Below are 26055 nucleotides of genomic sequence, written 5' to 3' on the forward strand. Positions count from 1 at the left end.
AAGCTAGTGATATTCCAATGAATTATTATATATATTTATTATTGTACAGTTCAGAAATTAATCTGATGAATTAATTCCGGCAAGCGCCCCCCTCCCCCGCGGCAAACGACAGAAAAATCAGAGCCGTAGTGCGCAAGCGCACTTTGCATTGACAAAATCAAGCTACAGGGGGTTGGTGTCAAAATCGAAGACGTAAGAAAAAGCGCCGGACCGCTCCTCCTACGTAATAAAGGCTGCGCCGGATATGAGCGCACTGCACTCTGTGAGCCTCGATCGACTCTACTGAAAAGATATACGAAAATGTAGAGGGAAATCCCATTGAAGAGGCGACTTCTGGGTTTTCAATGGAAAAGCCGGTTTTAGCTGTAAAAGGGAGGAGGGGGGGTTTTCTGTGGCTCCTATACGGAACCCAAGTCCCCAAAAGACGTTCCTACTCTTTTACAGATCTTATTTCGTGTATTCCTCGCTCCGTTTCTAAGCATTTAAGGCATGCAAAGTCCAATGCCAGTATAGTCCATTCTTGTAGCTTGAGGGAACTAAGATTGAAATATCGCAGGTTAGAGATGAGTTTACGAGACTGATTTAGATTCCCTTCCAAATCCTCCGTGCAAAACGCCGCTGGGTGTGTAGCAGAGGTAAAACTGCATAAACTGCCCTCCTGCAAACTCCTCTTCCAACCCAAATTCTGCGTCAGTTGATTGCAGATGCCTTACGTTCCTTTTACATGCTGAAAGCGCTGCGCAGTTGCATGTCCAACAATAGATATAGGGAATATTTTATTTTTTGCTGGCGGATCTCAGTTCCAATCCGGGAGAAGGAAGTATCTGAATATATCAAGTCTCTCATTTCGAAAACTACGGTCCCATCTATACTCTCGGAAAGCTATGGGTCTGTGGACCCAACATCAAGCCATTAACTCAAAGCGCTGTTCGTTTATAGGACCTTTCTATGGAGGAAAGCGGGTGGATTTCCTTGAATTGACCAATCAGAAGTAGGGTTACAAACTTGTGGCAGTGCCTTGCCCCCGCCCCCGGGGCGGAAACGGATTTTCTTTCCTATGGTTTGCATATAGATAGAGATAAGGGGTAGAGCTGAAGCTCCGAGCTTCCCTTTGTAAAAATGGTGCTGCCCTGTGCCCTATAGCGTGTTCTTCTCCCGGCGTGATGGCACTGAGGAGGTGGCGGCCTTTGCAGCTGAGGATCGTGGCTAGGGCATTCCCGGCAGCTGCTCAAGGTGCTGAGATTTGGATTTGAGTGTTAATATAGAATTCAGATGGATCCTGGGGAAGGAGCCCATTTAAGTGAACGGGAGCCTTTTCTAGTCTGTCTTTCATATATTTTCTGGGAAGCGAACTCTACTGACTTCGGTTGAAATTTCTTTCAATCGTATACAGTACTTACTAGGTTTGTGTTCGATGATCCGATCCTAAGCATATATTCTCAGGAGTAAATCTCACTGAGAATCTGCTAACTTTTAGAACACCTGGTGTGTTCCGGGGAAAACTCAAGCACATCTTACTCTGAGGATCGATGCCCAACTTCCCGTTAGTAGAAACTTAATATGTACTTGTTGTAGTACTTGTTCCTTAACAAAGCTGCATGGCTTTCCCTCTCCCCCTTTTCTTTCAAAGGAGGAGCTACTGTGCAGTAAGCTTCTGCCTGGTTTTACAAATACCTTTGCTGAGGTCACATAATGCAAAGGTTTTGTTGACCTTGTACGCTGGAAATATTTCTGTGCACTGGGTTGTGTTAAACTTTAGTTTTTCTTTATTCAACTGCAGGTATCAGATGTAGTTCTTCTATTCCCAGTTCCAGACCTTCTGCCAAAGATGAAGAGAATACAAGAGAAAATGAGATTGTTGCCCCTGACTTCGTTAACCGTAATCCACGTAACTTGGAGCAGTTATCTCTAGCACGGAAAGAGCGAGGCTGGAAAACCACATGGCCAAAACAAGAGTATTGGAATAGGTAGGTTATAAAAATGTAAAGCCTAGGAGAATTCTACAAACATCTGAAGAATATTTTGCTAAGAAACAATATTTTCTTGTTCAAAGCTTGTCTTTTGTCTCCTGATACGTTTCTTCTAACCTGCCGAGAGCAATTGTGTTATCGTGTTTTCAGGCTCATGCTCAATGTTCTGAATCTCAGCCCTCTTCACAGTCATCCCTGTGAGCAGAGGATCTAAGCCTTGCTTCATATATGCTTTGTTGCAGTTTTTGAGTTTTGATTTGAGACTTGGAGAGAGGAAGAGGTGGTATTGTGTCGAAGTTGGCAGGGGGGAGTTCCAGGTATAAAGCATAAGGTTCTCTACTATAAATAGAATTCTTGGGAAACTTGTCATTGATACTATATCAGAATAATTGTTGAAGTAAAATAATGAAATTCTGTTTTTCGTGCCTTGCAATTCAGGTTACGACTTGAGCGAACACAGCATCATGTGGAGGCCTATGTTGTGCACTGCAGTGGTCGCATTGTGGTCTCTGCCTCCACTAGAGAGTGGGCCATAAAGAAGCACCTTTATAGTACTTCAGATGTCACAGCCTGTGAGAATGTGGGGCGTGTGCTAGCACAACGCTGTCTTGAAGCAGGAATCAACTTTGTGGATATTAGAGCTACAACTCCATGGGAAAGAAGTGGTGAGGCGGTAAGTAGATTACTTTGGAGTTTTAGGCTTCTGTTAACCTAGAAACTCCTCTTACGTTTTAAGCCTTGTTTACAGAGCAATTAATTTCTAGCAGTGGAGTGCTAAGTGGTTCAACTGATGACAAGCAATCTCCCTTGGTGTACTGTTTCACAATGTGGAACATGTCTGTATAGTGTTGCTAAATGTCACTAACACTAAAATGAGAAATTAGCATTGTTCATGAGAGAATCTCTTGAAGGATTGGGATAATCAATGGGAAGGAAGAATGTGTGCCAGAAAGATCTTAATTTCACGTATAGGCTAATAGGGTCTGAACTGGGGGTGGTTGACCATGAAGCAGATCTTGGCGTCATAGGCGATAGCTCAATGAAAATGTCAACTCGGTATGTGGCAGATGTGAAAAAGGCATGAAAATTTCGTGCCAGGGATCCTTAGGAAAGAAAACAAAACAGCAAAGTCATAATTCTGTTCTTCAAATCTGTGGTTCAATGGCAGTTACAATACTGTGTAAAGTTCTTGTTGCTTCACCTCATAAAGGATATTATAGAGCTGCCAAAGGATAGGAAAGGGACAGCTCCCCTATGATGAAAGGTTACAGCTTTGTGGGGGGGGGGGTTGTGCGAAGGGGGGAGGTTAAAGAAAAGTAAGGGGATACATGATTATGCATGGGGTGGAGAAAGCAGTTAGAGAGGGTCTTTTCCATCTCTCATTGTATTAGAACTTGGGGCCATCCAATAAATGTTGGAAGATTGAGGACAGTAAAGAGGAAGTACTTCACACAGTGAATACTGAAGCTATGGCATTTGCCAATACAGGATGTAGTAATAGCCGCTGGCTTGGGTGGCTTTCAGAGCAGAATGGGGAAGTCAATGCTTTCAACAGGTATTAGCCATGATACCCTCAGAGGCACCTGGTTGGTCACTTTGATCTATCCAGTGGGATCTAAGAATTGCAACATTCTGTATGTTGAATATAATAACACAAATTATATACTAAAGGTTGTGATTTAATTGTTTTCTCTTTTTTTTAAAAAAGGTCCAGAGATTCCAAAATGCTATGGCAGAGGGCGGTGTTGTACTGAAAGAACTGCAAAGAATTTATGAATAAGTTGAAATAAGAAGATGCTGTGAAATACTTTAGAAAAACCTGCAATTCTGTATTTTCTTCCTATGTTAGAATGCTATTGAAACATTTTATGTTAAATAAAGATCTAATAAAATGATGTTGGTGGCAATTGTTGGTGATTTTTTTTTAAAAAAAGTTTTATACAAATTGGGCTGCAGCTGAAACCTCTTAGAAATAATTTCAGAGCAGTATATTCCTGCTGCCTTTAACAGCTTCTTGGTCATTGGTCCTGATCTATGAAAACTGAAGCTTGATTAGGGCATTCTTGCTGCTTTTCTATCAAAACTACCCCCATATAAAAAAGATTAGAGAGAGATTAAACAAAACAAATTAATTACTGTGGTAACAGTGAAAAAAGTTGTTTGCTACTACTGCGTGTACAGTTTAGTATTTTGCAGCTATTCTTGCCACAAAACTATTCAGCAAGATGAACAGACTGGCCAATTTGGACTGTTTCAGCACAGGAATACGTAGTTGTGTTCAAGTAGTGCAAGTAGATAAATAGGTACCGCTGCGGTGGGAAGGTAAACAGTGTTTCTGTGCGTTCCGGCACTCGTCACAGTGTCTTGTTATGCCAGAAGTGGTCAATCATGCTAGCCACATGATGCGAAAAGTTGTGTGCAGACAAATGCCGGCTTTCTCGGCCTGAAGCAAGATAAGCGCTGCACCTCATAGTCTAGTTTGACTGGACTTAACCGTCCAGGGGTCCTTTACCTAAACTAGTTATGTTGTGTTTGCTGTGATAAGCTTCATACGTGCTTTGACAAAATCTAATGGCTGCAATTTGTCTCTGGGACCACAATTTAAATATACCATGAGGGCCTGTGACAGCAGCGGTTCAGATTTGCCCTATTCATTTGCACTGGTTTCAGTCACCCTACTGCAAGGGTGCCCAAACTTTTTTCAAAGAGGGCCAGTGAACATGCGTGAGGGCCGACCAAAGTTGTTGAGATTTTTTTAGGATTTTAGACTTGGGACATGCCTGCCCTACTGTGATAGTAGCTTCTATATCACAATCAAGTAGGCCCCATTGTCACCCTTACAGCTGAAAGTTAATTGGGAGGCGTTAGGCTAACAATAGGTTTATGGTCAATCTCAGTTGCATTTAAACATGCCATTTGCACTAATGAGCCTTGATCTTTGAATTACCTATTAGCTTAATTTATTCTGCTCCTCAGTTTGTTAAGGTCAGAAAATCAAACTAGAATGGTTGATTTAACATCTAATTCTGTCACCAGGCCCATAGTCAGAAATGTTGTATTTAATTAAAGTTCTCACTGTTTATCTGTTATCCCAGATTCTGAACAACTGTGTCAGTTAACCAATACATCAGGCAACCTTTCTCACAGTATATTGGTGAGGTGTATTACCCAAACCAAAGTGTTTTGAGTCTGGAGATTAATGGTTACATTGCAATTTAATCTTTCAAAGTGAGTATTTGAAAGTTTACATGTGCTATGGTTTATTCCTGAGTACCACATACACAGGATTTTCCTGTTTTATTGGCAGTTCTGTTTACATAGGGGTAAGGCCCAATTTTTAAACAGTCCTGATTATATTTAGGATCAGGGCTTAAATACTTTCACAGTTTATTTATAAACACTTAAATAAACTTTAACCCCCCCCCCCAACCCTTCACTTTTTAATATAGTATTGCTGCTGTCCATTTCCGCGAAGGATGACTCCTGTACATTTAGCCACCGTGTGACACAAGTCAGATGCCATTTCCCATATCAAGAGGTATGAGGGAAAGTTTCAGTTGCTTGATTTTCCAGATGACTATGCTGGTGTTAAACGTCACTGCAGCCCTAGTTGGGAAGAAAGTGGGTGTTCAAGGAGAAAGGGGTTTCGTGGGAAATTATGGGTGAGGCGCCCCATGGATTTTTGTTAGGAGGGACAGCTTTTTTAAGGAGATCCATTGTTCTCTGAAGAAACGTCTCCACCCCAATTGTTCAGCCTGGACACCAAGGTCTTCCTCCGAGGGTCTTCTGGCGGTTCCCTCACTGCGAGAAGTGAAGCTACAAAGGACTAGGCAGAGGGCCTTCTTGGTAGTGGCACCTGCCCTGTGAAATGCCCTCCTATCAAATGTCAAGGAAATAAACAACTATTTGACTTTTAGAAGACATCTGAAGGCAGATTTACAGAAGTTTTAAATGTCTGATGCTTTACTGTATTTTAAATATTTTGTTGGAAGCCGCCCAGAGTGGCTGGGGAAACCCAGCCAGATGGGCAGGGTATTTATTTATTTATTTATTTTAAAAATAGCAGGCAGGCATCAGGTTGAGGAAGGCCGTTATTGATTATTCTTTCCTGCGGGTGCCCCTGTTTAAAATATCGCATAGCTAATTTTCTCACTGCAGATGGCATCTGCTAATGTGAAGTAAATTGTTGCATGGACAACTATAAAAAACAGAAAATAGTCACAACACCAGCACATTTTGCCTATATAGGCCTACTGCATGGAAATATTTGATACCAAATGTTGGAAAACAATGAAATAGGCATAATTATCTTAGCCTAAGATTATCAGGTGTTGACGAGATAAAGAACTACTAAACTTTTAGAAGATATCTGAAGGCAGCCGATTAGGGAAGTTTTTAATGTTTGACGTTTTACTATGCTTTTATATGTGCTGTAAGCCGCCCAGAGTGGCTGGGAATAATATTAATAATAATAATAATAATAGTTGTTGAGCCTTTTGGGGGGAAATCATGGGTAAAAACACCCCCAATGCAAGGAGCAAGCCTTCGGGGGGGGGGATCTGCTAGGGGCATAGTTTCTGTGGATACGGAGAGGGGGCAGCCCATGAGTCGACCGCCTTTAAAAGCTCAAGGGAGGCAGAAGCCAAGGCTTGCATCCAATTAGCCTCGGCAATTCGAGTCGCTCCTCACCGTTTCAAGGCGGTGGGCGTGGCTTCCTCCCGGCTCTTCTTGTGGGGCGGGAATAGCCTCGATTCGCACGTGTACCTGGAAGCGGGATGGATGTGGGAGCCGGGGAGTTTGAGGAGAAGTTGCCGAAGCTGCAGGAGCTCATCCTCGGCTGCGACTTTGTCGGTGAGGGAGATGCTGGGGGTGGGGGGAAGCTATCCCTGCGAAGGCGGGGGGGGGGGGGCATCTCCCAATGGCCCTCGACTGGCCTTGGGCTTAGTTGATCGAGCTGCGGTAACGGCGAGGAGGAGAAGGGAAGGGTGGTCCCCTGGGTAGATCTGCCTCAGTCCAAGCCTCGACGTGCTTGCATGGAAGCAAACCCCTCTGAACTCAATAGGAACCCGCTCACCCTCTCCAGGATTAGTATGTTAAAACTAATATAACGGCAATCGTTGCAAGCATACTGGGAATTTTAGTTCTGGAGGGAGAGCCAGTGGATCCCTCAGCAGAATGCTCACGGCTTGTGCCATGTTAAGTCCCCAGAATTCATTGGGGAAGGGGAAACCAAGGTCAGTGTTTTCAGATCTCTTCAACGCTGCCGGCTGCTTCAGAGTAGCAGGAGTGGCTGGGGTGTGCTCTCAACTCTTCCTGATGGAGAGTTGAGAGGATAGGTGGCTTTAAAAACAAATACTGTAAATAAGCAAGCCCGTTCCTAGATCCCAAGGGAGGTGGATCGCTCTGATCATTATGAACCTGGCAGCTTTGGAGGCGCCCTGGCACCTTGTCAGTCACTTTTCTTTCAGCTGCATGGGGTCATCTTGTTCAGAGTGTAAAATCTTTTATTTTTCTTAGTACTGTATTGAGGAGCTGAGGAGGTGCCGTCTCCCTCCTTAAAGGTAAAGCTACCCTGGTCCAGTCGCAGATGACTCTGGGGTTGCGGCGCTCATCTCGCTTTATTGGCTGATGGAGCCGGCGTACAGCTTCCGGGTCATGTGGCCAGCATGACTAAGCCGCTTCTGGCGAACCAGAGCAGCACTCCCTCCCTGCTCTGGTCTAAATAACAAAACACACACACACCAATATTTATGTACGGCTTCATCAAAAAGGTCTCAAAACGGTTTACATGAAGCAAAACAGAATACCTAATAAAATCAAACTTAAAAAACAACAAGTAGATGTACTGAAATTTATCAAAATATGAGTAAATCAACAGTTAAAAAACAAATATACATAATAAAACCACACAAATGCACATAAAAAAATTGCATGTCTGGATAGGATTTCATAAACAAAACGTTTTTAGTAGGCATCACAAACAGTACAAAAATGGCACCTACATAAATAAAAGGGCAGGGAATGCAGAGTGTAGGTTTGACTACTTTAAAAGAGTGGTCCCTATTTTAAAGAGGTATGTGGCGTTTGTTAAAAGTCCCAGTTCTGCAGGTTGAAGAGGTTGGAGTAAAGTGATCCTTCAACAGTTCTCAAGCTGATGAGGGTTTTATATTTTAATAACACCTTGGACCATGTAACAAATCAGCAGCCAGTGTAGAGCTTTGAGGAGAGCTAGAATATACTGACAAAATCTCACTCTTGTTGGCAGTCACAATGTAGAATTTTGCATTCACTGTAGTTTCTGAAGCAAGCACAAGGGAAGCCCCACAGAAAGGGCATTGCAGTAAACCAGTCTTGAAAGGATCAGTAGCTTGTCCACAATAGTTCAGGTATCTGATTCCAGGACTGGCAAGAGGTTTTGTACCAGTCAAAGCTGAAAAAAAGGTGCTCCTGGCTACCTGGACCTCCAGTGACAAAACTGGGTCAGGAAAAGTGAATATTTGCAGCTGGTCATTAGTGTTGTGCCATGACTAACAAGGTAAATCTAAATTCCAAAGGTTTTATTGCTATAATAGCTACAGTTCTGATGAAACTTCTTAAAATCAACCAAATATAGGGACTGGTGTCTCATGCAAAGGATTTCAGAGCACTGATGGAACCGGCAGAATATAAAATTACAAAAAATGCTCACAGTGGGGAAGGCAAATAGTTTAGTTTGGTGCCCTTTGCTGTGTTCAATTTGTTCTTTGTATTTTGCAGGCCTTGACATGGAGTTCACAGGTTTGCATTCTACCTTTCCACCCAGTAATCAGCACAGGTAAGTTTGTCTAACCATACATATTTTCAGATGATGTGTACAGGAGTACTATAAAGGTGCATACACAACACGGAAGTATTTCATGATTTCCCCCCCCTCCCCTCCCAGCCTCTTTGATTCACCTGCTGAGCGCTATCAAAAAGCCAGACAGAGCGTCCAGCAATTTACAGTGAGTCAGCTTGGTGAGTTCTTTTTGAGTTGTTAAAACTCAAATGTAAATCCTGTACATGCAGTATGAGTGAGAGACTGAGGGACATTAAGGATCTGGGTGGGAATGCTTGTGGTGGCCGTATTTTGGGTTCTAGTGGGAGACTGAAAGGGACTTAAGTCCAGATTACCTCTTCTCCCTCCTTGAGCAAGGCATGAAGCTGTTTCCAAAGGGCTTTTAAACAGACCAGCACTGTGCTTTGAAGTCATGATAATTGGGGCTGCAAAGCACAGCATCAATTAATGTTACCATGAAGTCATTCGACTGACAGGCAGAAAGCTCTGCCAAGTTTGGCCCACCAAGGGTTGAAGAGATAACAATGTAGCTTCTTGGCCAGAAAAGGTTCCCCAACTCTGTTTTAGAGGAACGCTCTGTTTCCTGCATTGTTTGTTTAGAGTTACCAGAACAGAGGTGTTTCTTTCTCTAGGTATTTTGGGAGGTTGTGGCTCTTCTTGGAAGTAGTCAAGATGGAATTATCTGATATCTGCTGTGCAAACATGATTCTTGGGGTAGTATGGGGGAGTGTAATAAATCTATGAACAATATAGCTACAAGTCCCTCATAAATAGCCTCTCTACAAACACCTAAGGTTCCTTGCAATGTCTGCCAGTATTTGGTGCTAAAATTAAGGCGAATTTAACTTTCCACCTGAAAGGTTGCTATTGTCATGTTCAGTAAATGACTAGATGGGTGGTATCCTTACTAACAGGCAAATGGTTCTAGCATAGCTTTAGCCAAGGAATAGAGAAGAACACACATTTGTGATCAAAATGTCACTGTGTGCAGGTGCCTGTTTTGTGTGATAACATTTTACATTTTCTTTCAGGTTTGTCAATATTTTCCAATGAAAAATCCAACAAGTACGTATAGTGTTTTCTTGTCAATGGTTATATTTACCTGGTGATCACGGGATAAAAATGCTGCCTTTTAGCCCTTCCCCAGCAGAAATCTTGTTAGTCATTCTGCTTTCTTTGCAGGTATGTGGCTCATTCCTATAACTTTTTTCTCCTTCCCATGACATTTGGCCAAATGGATTCTGAGGTCTGTTTCCAAACATCTAGCATTCAGTTCTTGTCTCACTATGGTTTTGACTACAACAAGGTATGTTTTCTGTTACAAATAGACTAAGCAAACAAAATGTGAATTTTTGGACTTGTTTTGCCATTTAAGCACTGTTACGTCTTCTACTTGCACAACAAGGTTTCCCTCTTCTCCCCATATACGCTTCCCATGCCTCCTGAAATTGGGTCAGGCTGGGTGGGTTGGAAGACCCCCCAGAACAGCATGTGTGGTAGGAAGGAGAGGTCATTCCATCTGGCAACTGGAGCTTTGTTGCACTTGAGAATTTTAAAGCACTTGAATTTTTAAATTAATACTGGAGTACAGCCACTTACAGGATTGGTGTGGTCAAATGAACAAAAGGGATAGTTCTGGCACCCCTATTCCTTTAACACGGAAACTTTCTGAGGTGTAACTTTTATCCTCCCTCCTCTCCCACCCCCCAAGTTTCTTAAAGATGGAATCCCATACATGAATGAAGCACAAGAGAAGAAACTTCAGCAACAACTTTTGCCCGGGAGCTTGATGGTCCACAGGTAAAATTGATCTTTCTGTGAGAGTCTGCGGAATGTTCTGGTAAGTCCAGGTTCAAACTGGCTCACAAGTTTCAAACAGCTGCCTTGCTCTTCTATCTCCAGTGCCTTTGAAAAGGACAAGCTGAAAAAAGTGATTGACGAAGTAACTTCCTGGGTGTCATCAGCAGAAGCGAAAGATTCTATGATTCTGCGTGATATATATGGTAGGGGGCCTAAACTTAGGCACTTTTGATTTCGTGTCCCACAGCCCTTGACTAAATTTGTGACTTGCTCTTTGCCCCACACCTTGAATTTTTGTATCTTTCCCTCTCACCCACTGGAGAAATAGAACATTTGTTTTGTTATCACTGTACCTGTTATTTGTGAATCTGAACATAAGGCTGTGTACCATTTTTTAATTCTGGGGTGGTGGGGAAGCACTACTGCAAGACCTGGCACCTTCACTGATGCAGCTGAAAGAAGGAAAGAAAGAAAGAAAGAAAGAGAAAGTATAGTATACTTAACAGAAAATGGATATGAAAATAAATTGGACATGATAGTATCCCTTGCAGGGGCAGTATCCTTTTCCTCCATGCCCTCAACTCTCCTGAAAATGATATACAGTATACTACTCTCAACATGTTCCAGAAAAACATGGGATTGTAGGAGAACCACTGCAAAATGCAGGTGATGTGACTGCATACATTAGAGCAGTGTTTCCCAAACGTTTTTGGGCAACGGCACACCTGTTTACCGGAAAAAAATCTCGCGGCACACCACCATTAAAGCCCCGCCCCGTGACGTCAGCGCGCAGCGTCACGCCGGGAGGGACGCACAAAAGTGAAAGTTTTTTCCCTTCCCCTTGCCGGGGTGGGAGGAGGCAGCAGAGCGAGGGCGCGTTGCGGGCTCTGCGTGGCTTCAGGCGGAGCCTAGGAGCCACTTCCCAGCCTGGAGGGCAGGCTGTGCGCGGACCCCGCCACTCTCGGGGCGCGACCCAGACCCGGCTGCCTTCCACGGCCAGCAGAGGTAGGCCGCCGGCTTCTAACCCGGCGGAACTGGGGCGTCCCGGGCGCAGCGCCGCGCTCCCCGCTCCTCCCGCCCCGCCCCCTTCTCCCGGGTGCCCCCTCCCTCCTTTGTTCTCCGGAGCCCCGCCTCCCCCTCTGCCCCAGCTCGCCTATTGGCTCACGCAGCCGCCACTCAGGTGGGGGCCCGCTTTGGCCCCGCTCCCCGGCCGCCGAGAGAGAGTGGGAGCGTGCGGGGCTGGGCTGGGCGGCCGGGCGTCTCCTTCCCTGCGCTGCTTCGGCCGCGTCTGCAGCCGCCGCGGGACCAGGCGGGAGGCCAGTCATGCCCAGACACTGCCAGCCGCTCGGAAGGAGCCGTCGCTCCGCCGGGCAGCGCCTGCCTGCGCGCCCCTCGCTCCCTGCACCGAGGATGGCGGGGGCGCCGGGCGCAAGGCAGCGCCGGGGCTGCTGGGCAAGCGGCAGGTGCTGATGCAGTTTTGGGAATTCCTGTCACAGGGAGCAAGGCAGAAGCGGATGACGGGGCACGTTCCCCGGGGGAGCGGGGCCGGAGGATTAGCCCGACTCGCCCGCCTCCCTCCCACGGCACACTAGGCAACGTCCGGCGGCACACTAGTGTGCCGCGGAACACCGGTTGGGAAACACTGCATTAGAGAACATCCAAAACCTTCTTTGCTTGCCATGGAAAACTAGCCTTGAGATGGAAGTTTAAGCAGGATTAGAACACTGCTCTCTGGAATGCTATCTTTCAACAGGTAAGGAGGGTTTAAAACATATGTGTTGAGAGTGGAATCTCACAATTCATCCTCTCCCTGCAAACTGCATTTTGAAATAGTACAGTGGTGAATTGAGAGATAAAAGCCGTCTGAATGCCTAATCCTGTGTGTGAGTGTGTCTTGCTGCTTGTAACACCTTAATTGGATATAGACTTGGACAGTAGTGAAATCAGTGCAGTCTTAAAATGCTGTACCAGTTTTCTAATTCAGTCATCTAAGTGTTAGTGAAGTACGATGAAGCTATATCATGCTATTCATGTTTTTGCTTCTTCTCATAGGCTTCCAAGTGTTTGAAATACAGCTGATTCTAAGACGAGCTATTCAAGATATTTGGACGATTCCTTTAGGAAGTCAAGAAGTGAGTTTCATATTGTCGTGTTTAAAATGGAACTGGTGCATTCATGGCATCCAAGTCCTAGGAATACTGACATCTTGTCTCTACCGTTGTGCAGGTTTCCATATATAGATCTTTGAGAATTCTTCTAAACTTTTGGCAGGAGTGTATAAAAACAATTTGGCTAGTATTTTTCCTGAGGTTATATCTTTCTAAATAAAGGTCTTTAGGTCACTGGAGGCAGAACACAAAATTGGCTCTGTTATACTTTACTAGGCTGACTCCCTGTTAGCCATTTATGGTACATCTGTTCATTATTTGGACTCATTCCAATCTGGGTTCAGCCCTAGCAACAGAACTGAGTTGGCCTTGTTCGCCCTAATGGATTACCTTTGCAGAGAGCGGGAGAGGGGGAGTGAGAACTTGATAGCTTGATCTGCTCTGAGGAATGAGAATTGGGGACAGTGTATTTCAGTGCTTCCAATCCTATCTTCAGGACCGAGTCTGAAGAGCAGCCTTGGGAAGAGTGCCTTTCATCCCCCTGATGACTATGCTATGGGGTGCCATAGGGAGTATTTTCTATCCAGTGCTATTTAATAACTATATGAAGGCATTGGGAGTAGACAAGAGGAGGTTTCCAACAAGGTACTATCAGTTTACTGATGACACTCAGTTCAATTTCTCCATAACATCTGAATCAAGAGGGGCTGTGCGATCCCTGGGTCATTGCCTGGATGCAGTGGTGAAATAGATGAGGAATAACAAGCTAAGCTTGAATCCTGGCAAGACAGAGGCACTCTGAGTGAGTTGTACCTGCGTCTGAGAAATTGGTTAGTTGCCTGCTGTGGGATGGGTTTGCACTTGATCTGAAGCAGCAAGTTTGTGGTTTTGGGGTGCTTCTCAATCCAGCGTTGTCACTGAAAGCACAGGAAGCCTCAGTTGACCTACTGTGGCTGGTTTGACTGTTATGGCCATTCCTGGACCAAAGTACATTTATACAACAGTTATAATTGGCAGTCAGAGGCCAGGGTGGTGTGATGAAATCTCAGCAGTTTATACATGTGGGCTGATCCATAGGTGGTGCACAAAGCGCACATTTGGCAACGTACGGTTTCTGTCCTGTCTTGCTTCAGGTGATGGTGAAGAAGATGAGTCCGCAGCATCGCTGGCAGCTGGAAAATACCTCTTACGATTCTTGTCGGAGAGAGCAAATTCTTTTCTCTGCAAGGGGTTTCACCAACCTTTTCCAGACATTAGTTAAAGCAAAGAAGGTAGATCCCACTTTCTTTAGGGTTTTTTTTAAAATAAAAGAATAACAATTCAGATGTAAAGGCACAGTGGTAAAAAAATTCAAAATAACTTTTGGAAAGCTTAATAGAATATGTATATCTATGTAAAGTTATATAGGTGATATCAATTAAAAGTGTACTGGCCTAGTAATAGTTGAATTTTTATATGTGAAATGACCAGAGCCATTGAAATTCAGCTGGTGATCTGTGATAAGCTCAATAAAGTGATCCTCAATAGGCCTTTATTTTGTAAATTGCAATTGCTTTCTTAAAGGGCCTAGTATAAAACATACTCCCATTAACCACTGTTCAGTAGTGCTGTGTTTTTGACAATCTTACCTTTCTCTCTGCAGCCACTGGTGGGACACAATATGCTGATGGATCTTCTGCATCTGCATGAGAATTTTTACAAGCCCCTCCCTGGTAATGTCACTTCCAGCTTCAATCACAAAGAGACGTTTGTATCCTTCCCCCAGTAGGATCCTTGCTCCTGATCCTTACCTTTGCTTTAGGAACTGATCTACCGTATTTTTTGCCCTATAGGACGCACTTTTTCCCCTCCAAAAATGAAGGGGAAATGTGTGTGTGTCCTATGGGGCGAATGCAGTCTTTCGCAGAAGCCTGGAGAGCGAGAGGGGTGGGTGCTCTTCTAGCTTGGGGATGGCTGCGCAAACCTGGGGGGGAAATAAAAATTTTCCCCTTGATTTCCCCCCCAAAAAACTAGGTGCGTCCTATGGGCCGGTGCGTCCTATAGGGCGAAAAATACGATATTTCTGGTTATTGGTCAAGCTATTGTCAGCAGCTTAGTTGTTCATTAACAAGCAAACATCGCCATCTTCTCTCTCATTTTTTTTTTAAAGAAAACTACGATGAATTTAAAAAGAACATACATGCCCTGTTTCCTGTTGTCATGGACACAAAGAACATAGCAAAGGCCACCTGGAAGGTAATTCTCATTGGCTGCTGATGCTCAGGATTGCCTCTCCTCTTGCCCCTCTCTCACTGTGTCAATGCAAGGGTCCATGGCTCAGCAAATAAGCACATAGTTTGTATGCAGAATGTCCCAGGTTCAGTCCTCAGCAAAGGATCTTGGCTACAGCTCAGAAATGCCTTTTGCTTAAAACATTGGGGGGCCACTGCCGGTCAGAGTAGACAAGACTGGCCTAGAATAATTTAAAGCCTGGCAGTTCCATATGTTCAGAAAATGAGCAAGGAAACTCCAATTTTGTCTCCTTCATAAAGAGCAGTGACAACTTCTGTCTGTCGTCCACTATTTCTTCCCAGAAGCGGAGCAGTGATCTGCATTAGTGATACAGTGGTACCTTGGGTTACATATGCTTCAGGTGACAGACTCTGCTAACCCAGAAATAGTACCTCAGGTTAAGAACTTTGCTTCAGGATGAGAACAGAAATCACGCAGCGGTGACACAGCAGCAGTGGGAGGCCCCATTAGCTAAAGTGGTGTCTCAGGTTAAGAACAGTTCCAGGTTAAGAATGGACCTCCGGAACTAATTAAGTACATAACAACATAATGCCAGTGTTTTTCCCACATGAAGGCAAAATGTGCGCTGCAGACAGGACAATTCAAAGTGTTGGTGCTGACCTTTAAAGCCCTAAACGGCCTAGGTTCTGTATACCTGAAGGAGCGTCTCCACCTCCGTCATTCTGCCTGGACACTGAGGTCCAGCTCCAAGGGCCTTCTGGCAGTTCCCTCACTGTGAGAAGTGAGGTTACAGGGAACCAGGCAGAGGGCCTTTTCGGTGGTGGCACCCGCCGTGTGGAGCACCCTCCTATCAGATGTCAAGAACTATTTGACTTTTAGAAGACATCTGCAGGCAGCCCTGTTTAGGGAAGTTTTTAATGTTTGGTGTTTTATTGTGTTTTTAATATTCTGTTGGGAGCCGCCCAGAGTGGCTGGGGAAACCCAGCCAGATAGGCAGGAAATAAATTATTATTATTATTACTATTATTATTAGAGTTAAATTCCTGACTGTGGTTGTAATTGTCACATTCAGCAGGGCTTTAGGGGAAAGGTGCATTATGGGACTTGACAGGTTTTCTTTGATGTGGTTGGCATTCCCAAGCTTGTATACTTGGATGCCTTGGGAACAACATGATAAACTTAATGATTGGAGGTGGGAGGATGTGCTGAAACTGTATGGCCAAACAAGTGGAAACCTTGCCTTTTGAGTCAGTGTGTGAATGAGAAGGTGATAGGACAGCAGTTTCTAGTCTCGGGTTACGGCTTTGATGTTCTATTCCTAAGGGCATGTTGTATGTTACAATCCTGGTATGGCTGCTGCTAAGATTTCTACCTGTGCGCATCCCAGTTACATGAAATAGCATACAGAACATTTCAAAGTAGCTGATTACTGATGAGACACAGGTACCTCCAACTGACCCACAGTGAACCTCTAGTTTCAGGTGTTCAGTAAATGTGCAGTAATCCTGTATCTTTATGAGGATAATGATGTTGGAGGGGTCAGGGCCTTAGAAGACAAACAATTGTATAGGAAGCTTCAAGAACAGACATGTTGCACTAGAGTGGTTGATGTCCTATGCACTGCAATCCATTGTTACTTTGTGAACCTCCAGCTCTTTCCATGTCACCAAAAAGCTTTTAAAAATTCTTCCTTTTAAACAGGAGTTCCAGTTTCCTCGAGCTGAAAATCTTTTGGAGCTTTATAAAGTTCTGAATGGGTGAGCCATTTTATTTGTGTGTGCGTGTGTCGCCATTGGATTTATCACTAAGTTAGCCTGCCTGAAAAAGAACTATAACAAGTTGTTCCATAATTCACTCAGGATTTTTTTGGGGAGGGGGTCATGCCCGGCAGATGTTGACCCCGTGATCAGTTTAGATTAGGGTATATGGTACTTTGTTCTTCTGTCAAATGTCTCTGAAGAAATTACACATTTTTTGCCCAGTAGTCCTGTATCTTCTGAGTGAAGTGGCCCTCTTAGACTGCAGATCTCAGGGTAACATTAAGAGGCAGTGAATGGACAACTGGTCTGTAGAATTTAAGACCATGGGGAGCATAATTACAGATTGGGGAAGGGGCTTAACACCTGATAGAAAAATAAAATTGTTGCCTTCTTCCAGTTTTGAAAATGTTTTGCATTGCACACCTAAGGTAAAGGGACCCCTGACCATTAGGTCCAGTCGTGACTGACTCTGGGGTTGCGGCGCTCATCTCGCTTTATTGGCTGAGGGAGCCGGCGTACAGCTTCCGGGTCATGTGGCCAACATAACTAATCAGCTTCTGGCGAACCGGAGCAGCGCACGGAAAAGCCGTTTACCTTCCCGCCGGAGCAGTACCTATTTATCTACTTGCACTTTGACGTGCTTTCGAACTGCTAGGTTGGCAAGAGCAGGGACCGAGCAACAGGAGCTCACCCCGTCGCGGGGATTTGAACCACAACCTTCTGATCGGCAAGCCCTAGGCCACAACGCCACCCACGTCCCTCGATTAACACCTATCTGTCCAAAATTGGTTTTTTAAAGAATTCAAACAACCCTTGCCTCTTCTAAAAGAAAAAGACAGCCCAGTGTTTCTATTTCACTGGAAAGGCAAGACAAGGAGGACATACAATAACTTTTATATAAATAGGCACAATGGCTATATTCTACTTCCACTGTTGGAAGTAATATACCTTTGAATACCAGCTGCTATTCCATTCAGGTTGTATTTGCGGGCTTCCCATGGGCATCTGGCTGGCCACTGATAGAACGGGATGCTGGACTTGGGTCTGATCCAGCAGGGCTCTTCTTAAGAACTGAAAGCTTGACAATTGATACCTTTCAGCAGTGACATGAATCCCACAAACCAGCCTTGTCCAGAGATCTCTCATGCAAGCGACTGCCTCAGATACGGTATGTCTGGCTATGGAAACAAATTCTTGGCGTGTAGTCATTAACCTGAATAAGTACTACGATTGATACGTTTTCAGTTGCTTTCATCACAGAGCAAAGTCACAAGGAGCTTTGAACAGGATTGTGATGCACATAGCTTTGCATTTCTACCCCTTGAAGCACACATGCACCAAACTGTCTGTTCTGCTCTTGTTCCCTACCTACTACTGCAGTCCACAACACTGGGAAAATAGATGCTTAAAATCAGCCAAAATCAGCAGTGAACCTCCGACAGGCTTTGCATGATACCACTTCTACTGCCAGACCAAACTCAAGTGGGATGTGATTTCAACTTAATGATGGGATCTGATGATATTGCTTCAGAATCCTTGTAGAGACTGCCATGCTCTAGATCCTTAGAGGTGGGAGGAAAACAGCAACATAAAACAAAGAGAAACACGATAGGTTGTCTGTGGAAGTTGTTTTGGGTCAGATCATTATAGACTGTCTGGGGAGATGTTACCTTTTCTGTTTTGTTGGAAACCTTTCAGCTACAAAGGAGACTCCTCACGAGGCAGCCTATGATGCATTTCTCTGCGGATCAGGTATGGGTGTAATTTTTCGTGTCTAAAATACCCCTTTCTATCGGCATTGTGCTAGTTCAACATATGGGGCAGTCTGTCTACTTTGTTAATAAAGAAACTGTACAGCTGGATGGGTGGGGTAGAAATAATAAATTATTATTATTACTATAACCTCTTTTGGATATGAACATTTGTGACAGAGGGTTTCAGAGCAAAACTTCATATTCTTCCTGAATGACCTAATTATTTGTATTTTAAAGTTTCTAACAATATAGGCACTCTGCAGAGGTTTTTTTAAATAAATAAGCAGCCACTGCCTGCAAGCTTACAATCAAATGTATATGACACAAAAGAAATGGAGAAGGAAGAGAAAAGTAAGACAAAAAACCACCACGTATACATACATATCTAATATTGACCAGCTAGAATGACCACTGGGGAGAAGTGGTCATTTCACTGAGAGAGATTGTTTACCTCTCTCAGTGGAATAGTAGTTTGTCCCAGCTGACCCCGTGGAGTGTGCTTTGCAGCCTGTCCTCTCCCTCAGGTGCAGCCAAATATAATTGTGATCATAACTCCTATCCTGCTATTTCTCTTTTCATAGCAAAGGGTGGGTGGGGGGAATCAGCATGAGCAGAGCTGGAAAAGCTCTTTATGTGCAGTTTTTCCTTTTTGAAAGTTAGTAAAGGAATTTCTTGTAGATCCTATACCTCACTCAGCACATGAATGTTACGGAATATTTGAAGACTTCTATTTCCTTTTAGTAGTGATAAGTACTTCGAGTATAATATACAGTGATTTGTCCCCTGTATGAGGCCAAATCATGCCAATGTGCTTTTCTCTTTGAAGCTCTACAAGGCTGTCTTCTTTGTTTCTGCTTTATTGGTTTTAAGCAGGCTTAGGTAGCTAGCAGTTATTCTTCCAGGAGGTGGTCACCTCAGTCCTTTATAGAGGCAAGTAGAAGCTGCAGGGATGCTGTTTACATAACCAGCCAGGAGTTATTGCTGCTTTTCCTTTCATGAAACTAAAGAGGTACCGTGCAAGGATTTCCACTTGCGCAATGGGACTCCCCACCCCCCATGTGTGCCCCTGCATCCCTCAAAATTGGTTAAGGAGAACCCACAGAACAGTGCAAGGAGGAGGCATTATGGAGTGCTTGTGGAAACAGACCGACTGGAAGAGTGGGACTCTGAATCCCCTCCTAAGTCTTTTTTAGTAAAGTTTTGAAGGCCTGAAAGATTGGTGTCTTATTTAATCAATTCTCAGAACAATCTAATTCCTATTTTTGAGTATCAAAAAACTTTTCTAGGAGTCTCCCCTCTCCACCCCAATTTTGCAGTCTTATCATTTATAAGTTGTTAGATGTAACAATGGAATTGTTTATTTTTCCAGTTCTTCTGAAAATAGCCCATTTGCATCTTGACAGGATTTCTAGGTAAGTAAATAGCTTGAATGTTTTCCACTTCTGAATAATCTTCCTCGCTGTAGAATGACGGACTTAAAATTGGTTGGAGGTGGCCTAGAACCCTTCCTAGTTTCATGGGCAGCAGCACTTGCTTCCCTAAGAGCGCTGTGTGGTTTTTCCTCCTTGGCATTGTGTTAAAACACACCTGAATGCTCCAGACCAGCAAACTGCAGAAACTTCGGCTTTTATAGAGCTGGGCACACTTGCTGATGATCAATTAAGCAAGGACATTTGATTAGCAACCCCTGTCTGCTACTTAGCCTATTAATTCCTATGGAAGCAGTAAGGGTGTACTTACCGTATTTTTCGCCCTATAGGACGAACTTTTCCCCCTCCAAAAATGAAGGGGAAATGTGTGTGCGTCCTATGGGGTGAATGCAGGCTTTCGCTGAAGCCTGGAGAGCGAGAGGGGTCGGTGCGCACCGACCCCTCTCGCTCTCCAGGCTTCAGGAAGCTCTGCGCAACCCTCGGGAGACCGGCTCCGAGGGTTGTGCAGAGCTGCCTGCAGTCCCGGGATCAGCGCAGCTCTGCGCGGCCACCGGGAGCCGGGCGCGAAGTCCCGCCCCGCTCCGGATGGCGGCGCAGAGCTGCCTGCAGTCCCGGGATCAGCACAGCTCTGCGCGGTCATCGGGAGTGGGGCGCTAAGTCCCGCCCCGCTCCGGATGGCGGCGCAGAGCTGCCTGCAGTCCCGGGATCAGCGCAGCTCTGCGCGGCCATCGGGAGTGGGGCGCTAAGCCCCGCCCCGCTCCGGATGGCGGCGCAGAGCTGCCTGCAGTCCCGGGATCAGCACAGCTCTGCGCGGCCATCGGGAGCCGGGGGCGAAGCCCCGCCCCGCTCCCAATGGCCGCGCAGAGCTGCCTGCAGTCCCGGGATCAGCGCAGCTCTGCGCGGCCATCGGGAGCGGGGCGCTAAGTCCCGCCCCGCTCCGGATGGCGGCGCAGAGCTGCCTGCAGTCCCGGGAACAGCGCACTTCTCCCCATCGCCAGCCCCACAAGCTTGGGGGACAGCGGGGAGGCAAGCGTGCCTTCCCACTGTTCCCCGACCTGGTTCTTCCAGCCTGCCTGGAAAACTAGGTGCGTCCTATGGGACGCAAAATACAGTAGTTTTTTTCCATTTTGGCTTTATTTTTGTTAAATAACTAATGACACAGTGTAATATGTTGTGTTGTTATTCATCTGGGTTTGTATTTACCGAATTTGGGGTTGTATTTACCCAATAATGATTGCTATTATGTCCTGATATGTAAGACCACAGAATTCAATGAGGGTGCACTTTCTTTTTCTTATGACTGTATTTAGTAGTAGCTGCTTGGTGACAGGTTCTGAAAGGTGATTTTGATATTTATAGACAGGGCCTGTCAGCAACAGACCTTAGAAACTCTCATCAAGCACCCTTAAGAACCCCAAAGTAAATATCAGTAGTCTCTTAATGTATAAAATATCCCTTCAATAGAAAAAAAACCCATTTATCATACCAAGCTCCTTTAAAGACATTCTAAGGCAGGCTTCCTCAGTTTTGGCCCTCCAGATGTTTTTGTTAGCAGGACCAATGGTCAGAGATGGTGGGAATTGTAGTCTCAAAACATCTGGAGGGCCGAGGTTGAGGAAGCCTGTTCTAAGGGACCGGGTAGCAGTGGAAAGGGGTCAAATTCAGGAACTCTTTACTTTGGCATGGACTTCCATGAAATATAAAAATTAAAGAATTTATTGTATTTTATAACATTGGAATGTGTTGTGTGATGGTACTCTAGTTTCAATTTGCATTATTGGGCGGAGGGAATTGCTCTGAGGCAGGTAGTAGAAGAGACCTTACCCTTTTCTAAGGAAAATAGTTATAGTTTATATATATATATATATATATATATATATATATATATATATATGCATGCAATCTTGGCATTCCTAAGTTCTTCTAGTATATCATTTCCCACAAAACTTTTTTTTTCTTTTTTTTACAATCCGCTGCTTCTCCTTAATTTAGTGATCCAACAAGGACTGCTCCCTCGTTTTCTCAGTACCTTGATGTATTGGCTGCATGTGTGAATCAAGTGAACATTATCCGAGCTGGTGTTCGGAAAATAGTGAGTATGAAATGTGAAAAGAGTCCAGTTAGCCAGTTGCCAAGAGAAACCACTTGTGTAACATCCCCACAAGCTCAGACGGAATAGGAGCAGGGAGCAGGAGCTCTTGTGAGCTCTGTCGTTTTGGAGATAGTTTTGTAGTTTGCATGGCTGAAGCCTGGAATGTTAGAGAATGGAAGATGAGGCAAAGAGTGATGCTGAAAAGTAGACCCTCCAGATGTGTTGCCTCCAGATGTACCTGACCAGTGGTGAGGAATAATGGGAGTCATCATCATCATCATCAAACCTTTTATTGGCATCACATACAAACATTCATAGTAAATCAATACAGAGTTACCACCTCCCCAATGTCACAGAACATTTGTCAAATGAAGAGTGGCAAAACAGTCTAACGTTACATCTCTAGGTCTCCAGGAAGATCAGATGTCTGCAATGTGTTTCTGCGACAAAAAAACAAATAAAGATATTTAGCCACTAACTTGGGGAGCTGATCATTCCCCAGTAATAGAAAATGTATGACCTCCAACTCTGGTTTCCATTTGGGGATGCAGAGTTGATCTAGAAACTGCTGGCGGAGATCAGCATATCGTTTACATTTAAGAACCACATGAGTAAGAGTTTCCAGCAGGTGGTCTTCACATAATTTTTATATTTCATAATATAATAGAACCATGCAGTTGCGTAAAGTGGATTTCCCCGGACTAAACCCTCCCTACTCTGGACCTAGGATGTTATTTTCATCAAGCCAAGTAGTTAGTTTATTTAGCAGATGTTTAGCGTACAATTTCCCGATGTTTGACAGTTGACTTATTGGCCAATAGTTGGATGGCAGCTTTTTGTCACCCTTTTAAAAGATTGGAATAATTATAGATTGCTGCCATGAGTTAGGCATGATACCAGATCTATCTATCAAAGTGAATAGATCCACTAGTATTGGAGCCTATCACACTGACTTGGCTTTGATCAATTCAGATGGAATAGCATCAAGGCTGGCATACTTTCCTGCTTTCATCTGATCAATAAAACCTGTAACTTTGGTAATGGAGACAGGGGGCCACTCATCCGCAAAAGTAAAAATGGCATGGTCCTGACTGTCAGGTGGAATACAGTCATCGAAGAAAACCGCCTTGAAATGCTCTACCCATGACAAAGATGGAATCAATGTCAGTGAATCATCCTGTGTCTGTAGGGAGTCTGCTACAGCCTTCCAAAATTTCTTACGGTCTTTCATTAGGATGGCTGAGAGTAGCGTATCCCAACATGCCCGATTATATCTTATCTGGCTAAGCTGGATAGTTGTCGGGATCTGGATGTGAGGGCGATCTGGCTGCGACATCTTTCACCCAATTGATCGCCAGGGTTCATTCGGCTGATCTGGCTGGCTAGGCGGGTGTCCCCTTCCTCCCTCACCGCTCCATGTGCGTCCCTCCCGAAGCTGCGTGCTCGGTGGAAGAGGATGACCATTCCAGATAGGAGTGTACTGTTCTTCAGTCAAGGGTATACAATAGCTGCGCTCCCCTGCTGGAACCTCCAATAATGGGAGTCATAGTCAACATCTGGAGCGTACCATGCTAGCTACCCCTGTTGTATTGAATTTGATTCACTAAGAAAAGCAATTAGGAAATAAAGGATTTTACATGTATGTTACATGTGGGCACATGCAAGGACACAAAGTAAGCTCATTTTATTAAAGTGCCCCAAACTTTCCAGAAGCTGGACAGAACAGTATTTCTTCATAATGAGGAAAGAAAACACATGCCCATGTCATCTGACAGACAATACAAATATTCATAATTTTCACAACGATACACTGTTTATCCTGTTCATAATTCTTGATCTTAGAGCTGGGGCGAAAATTGTGTGACTGCATTGTTGTACATGGTGATGCAGACTTTGGTTCAAATATTCCTGGTGGATGCAGTTTTAGCATACTGAATATGTTTGTATGCACATTTTTATATAGGATTATAACAATATAGTTATTATTGCAGTTAATTTATTAATCACCTTCTAAACCAGTGTCTCAAGGCAACACACAAAAAGGAAGCTAAAGGCTAAAAAACGACAACAGGAATGTTTTTGCCTGGTGCCTTCATTACATATTTTTAGGCGCCAGGACAAAAACCTTCCTCCTCTCTCAGGCCTTTGGCTAATTAAGCAATCTGTGGCTTTTTAAACAGTGGTGGGCCATGTATTGTTGTTGTTTGTTGTTGTTGTTGTTAATAATAATAATAATAGGCAACCAGAGCAAACCCTGAAAGCAAGGCATTATAGGTTGGCAGTAGTTTGCCCCCACAAGTTTGGCCCTAGCCAGATGCAGCCTCCTTGCCTCTTCCCTTCCTCACCCTAGCTAACAGTTCTTCATAGTGTGATCCCTTGTGAGGTCCGGGGCCTGGCTACGACAACCAGTGAGGGTGAGTGGACTTGCCCCTTCCACCCTCCCAGAGCCGTAACCCCAAACCACAAACAAATAACAAGAACTATTTTGGGGGTGTTCAATGTGACTGGTTTTTTAAAAAAATAACCACCAAAACCTGAATGTGTATCTGAAGAAGTGTGCATGCACACGAAAGCTCATACCAAGAACTAACTTAGTTGGTCTTTAAGGTGCTACTGGAAGGAATTTTTTTATTTTGACCAAAACCTGATGTTAAGCATTAATGTTAAATCACCAATTCTTACCTACCACGGTGTTTGTGTGTGTTGTGTTTGGCATAGTTATTGAAATGTTTCATAATATTTAGACCCTTTTGTGAATCTTCCTCTTGGTGCCTTCAGTAGCTGAAGGATTAACTTAATTCTTTCCTTAGAATTTTTCCGGTATGGATGACCCTATAAAGCTTCCACCACTCCTTATCATTAATGTGCAAGGATGGCCTGGGGTTGATGAAGAGCAGATCTATCGGGAGTTTAAAATCTTCTGCAGATTTGATGTGCGGCGGCTAAAGAGGAACCAGTTTCTCTTACTCTCCAATAATTTTAAAAAGTATGTGATCCAAAACCACCTTCTCCCTACCTTAGCAGTTGTTATTCTGCCAGTTTTTTCTGATATATGTTGGACCAGACAGTCTCATTCCAAAACATCTGGATTCAGTTTTACTTTAGTGATCCTCATGCAGCTGGGGAAGTATATGCTTATACTCTGCTCAATAGCCACACCCATGTATGCTGCTGGGTATTTGAAATGCTTGCAAATCCAAGGGTGCAAGAAACACAGTGATACCCTTCGGAAGTAGGGGAAATCCAGTGTGCACGTATTTTCAAATTTAATGTAATTTCATGTGTGTGTGTGTGTGTGTGTGTGTGTATTGCAGTTTTCAAGAATTTACAGATACAAATCTTACAATGTCATACTTCCAATACAAATACAAATCAAGCTTCCCTCTCTCCTTTTGTGGTTTCTTCTTTTATTGACATTTTTAAGACTGCATTTTCCACTTTACTCCATTTCTTAATTATTCTATAATTAATAATACTTTTAACTGCTTGATTTAAGCTAACCCTACCAATGCACTTAGTTGCATACCACGATTTTTCAAATATTCCGTACTCCTTAATCATTCCCACCCCCCTGGTTCCTTAACACACCCGTTAATTTTGCCATTTTGGCATAATCCATCAAAATAATCAGCCACTCTTATTTGGTTGGAACAACATCCTCTTTCCACCTCTGGGCAAAGACCATTCTGGCTGTGGTTGTAGCATACATAAATAAGTTTCTACAGTCCTTTGGAATTTCTGTATTCACTATCCCTAAAAGAAAAGCTGCTGGTTTGTTTTTGTTTTACTAAAAGTTATTTTGAACATTGTCTTCAATTCATTATACGTAGATCATTTCCCAGAAGGCTTTTGTTCGCTTACCGGACTACCACGTCTGATAAAAATTACCTTCCTTTTCTTTACATTTCCAACACAAATATCAGGAGATAAACACAATCTATACATCATTTTCATATAATTTTATTTCAAGTGTACATAACATGCTGTGAATTTTCAATCAACAGTCCACAACGTATCCCATGCAGCCATTTCAATATTGTGACCAGTGTCTCTTGCCCATTGAATCATCACAGATTTCACCTGCTCTTCTTT

At 44.0% G+C, this 26055-nt stretch overlaps 2 protein-coding genes across 5 annotated transcripts in view; both read left to right on the forward strand.

Annotated features, from left to right (window-relative positions):
* The first annotated feature begins 818 nt into the window (after positions 1-818).
* Positions 819-3863, forward strand: MRPL18 (mitochondrial ribosomal protein L18). The gene is made up of 4 exons (XM_083496670.1): positions 819-1233; positions 1781-1967; positions 2409-2643; positions 3679-3863. Exons 1-4 carry the CDS (start codon positions 1164-1166, stop codon positions 3748-3750), a joined length of 564 nt encoding a protein of 187 aa, XP_083352796.1. The 5' UTR covers positions 819-1163; the 3' UTR covers positions 3751-3863.
* A 2659-nt stretch (positions 3864-6522) lies between these two features.
* The window catches only part of PNLDC1 (PARN like ribonuclease domain containing exonuclease 1), a 54591-nt gene continuing 35058 nt past the window's right edge, over positions 6523-26055 (forward strand). For all 4 annotated transcript variants that reach the window (XR_014524382.1, XR_014524383.1, XR_014524384.1 and 1 more), the window contains exons 1-17: positions 6523-6821; positions 8727-8784; positions 8893-8966; positions 9819-9852; positions 9970-10093; positions 10499-10587; positions 10690-10790; positions 12640-12719; positions 13829-13966; positions 14338-14407; positions 14845-14930; positions 16629-16684; positions 17788-17855; positions 18386-18439; positions 19811-19853; positions 21864-21963; positions 24774-24949. Coding sequence is in view for 1 of the 4 variants with exons in the window: in XM_083496526.1 (XP_083352652.1) it covers positions 6746-6821; positions 8727-8784; positions 8893-8966; positions 9819-9852; positions 9970-10093; positions 10499-10587; positions 10690-10790; positions 12640-12719; positions 13829-13966; positions 14338-14407; positions 14845-14930; positions 16629-16684; positions 17788-17855; positions 18386-18439; positions 19811-19853; positions 21864-21963; positions 24774-24949 (1427 nt within the window). In the remaining 3 variants the exon portion in view is untranslated. The remainder of the gene's footprint in view (positions 6822-8726; positions 8785-8892; positions 8967-9818; positions 9853-9969; positions 10094-10498; positions 10588-10689; positions 10791-12639; positions 12720-13828; positions 13967-14337; positions 14408-14844; positions 14931-16628; positions 16685-17787; positions 17856-18385; positions 18440-19810; positions 19854-21863; positions 21964-24773; positions 24950-26055) is intronic.

Source organism: Podarcis liolepis (genome assembly GCF_965112155.1).
Source record: "Podarcis liolepis genome assembly, chromosome: 3".
Classification (NCBI taxonomy): domain Eukaryota; kingdom Metazoa; phylum Chordata; class Lepidosauria; order Squamata; family Lacertidae; genus Podarcis; species Podarcis liolepis.

What these genes read in the sequence shown, in the direction of transcription:
- MRPL18 (XM_083496670.1), top strand. Translation starts at nt 1,164, where the DNA reads ATGGCACTGAGGAGGTGGCGGCCTTTGCAGCTGAGGATCGTGGCTAGG. An exon ending in AAACAAGAGTATTGGAATAG is followed by an intron (nt 1,968 to 2,408) that starts GTAGGTTATAAA and finishes CTTGCAATTCAG; the next exon opens with GTTACGACTTGAGCGAACAC. An exon ending in GGGAAAGAAGTGGTGAGGCG is followed by an intron (nt 2,644 to 3,678) that starts GTAAGTAGATTA and finishes TTTTTAAAAAAG; the next exon opens with GTCCAGAGATTCCAAAATGC.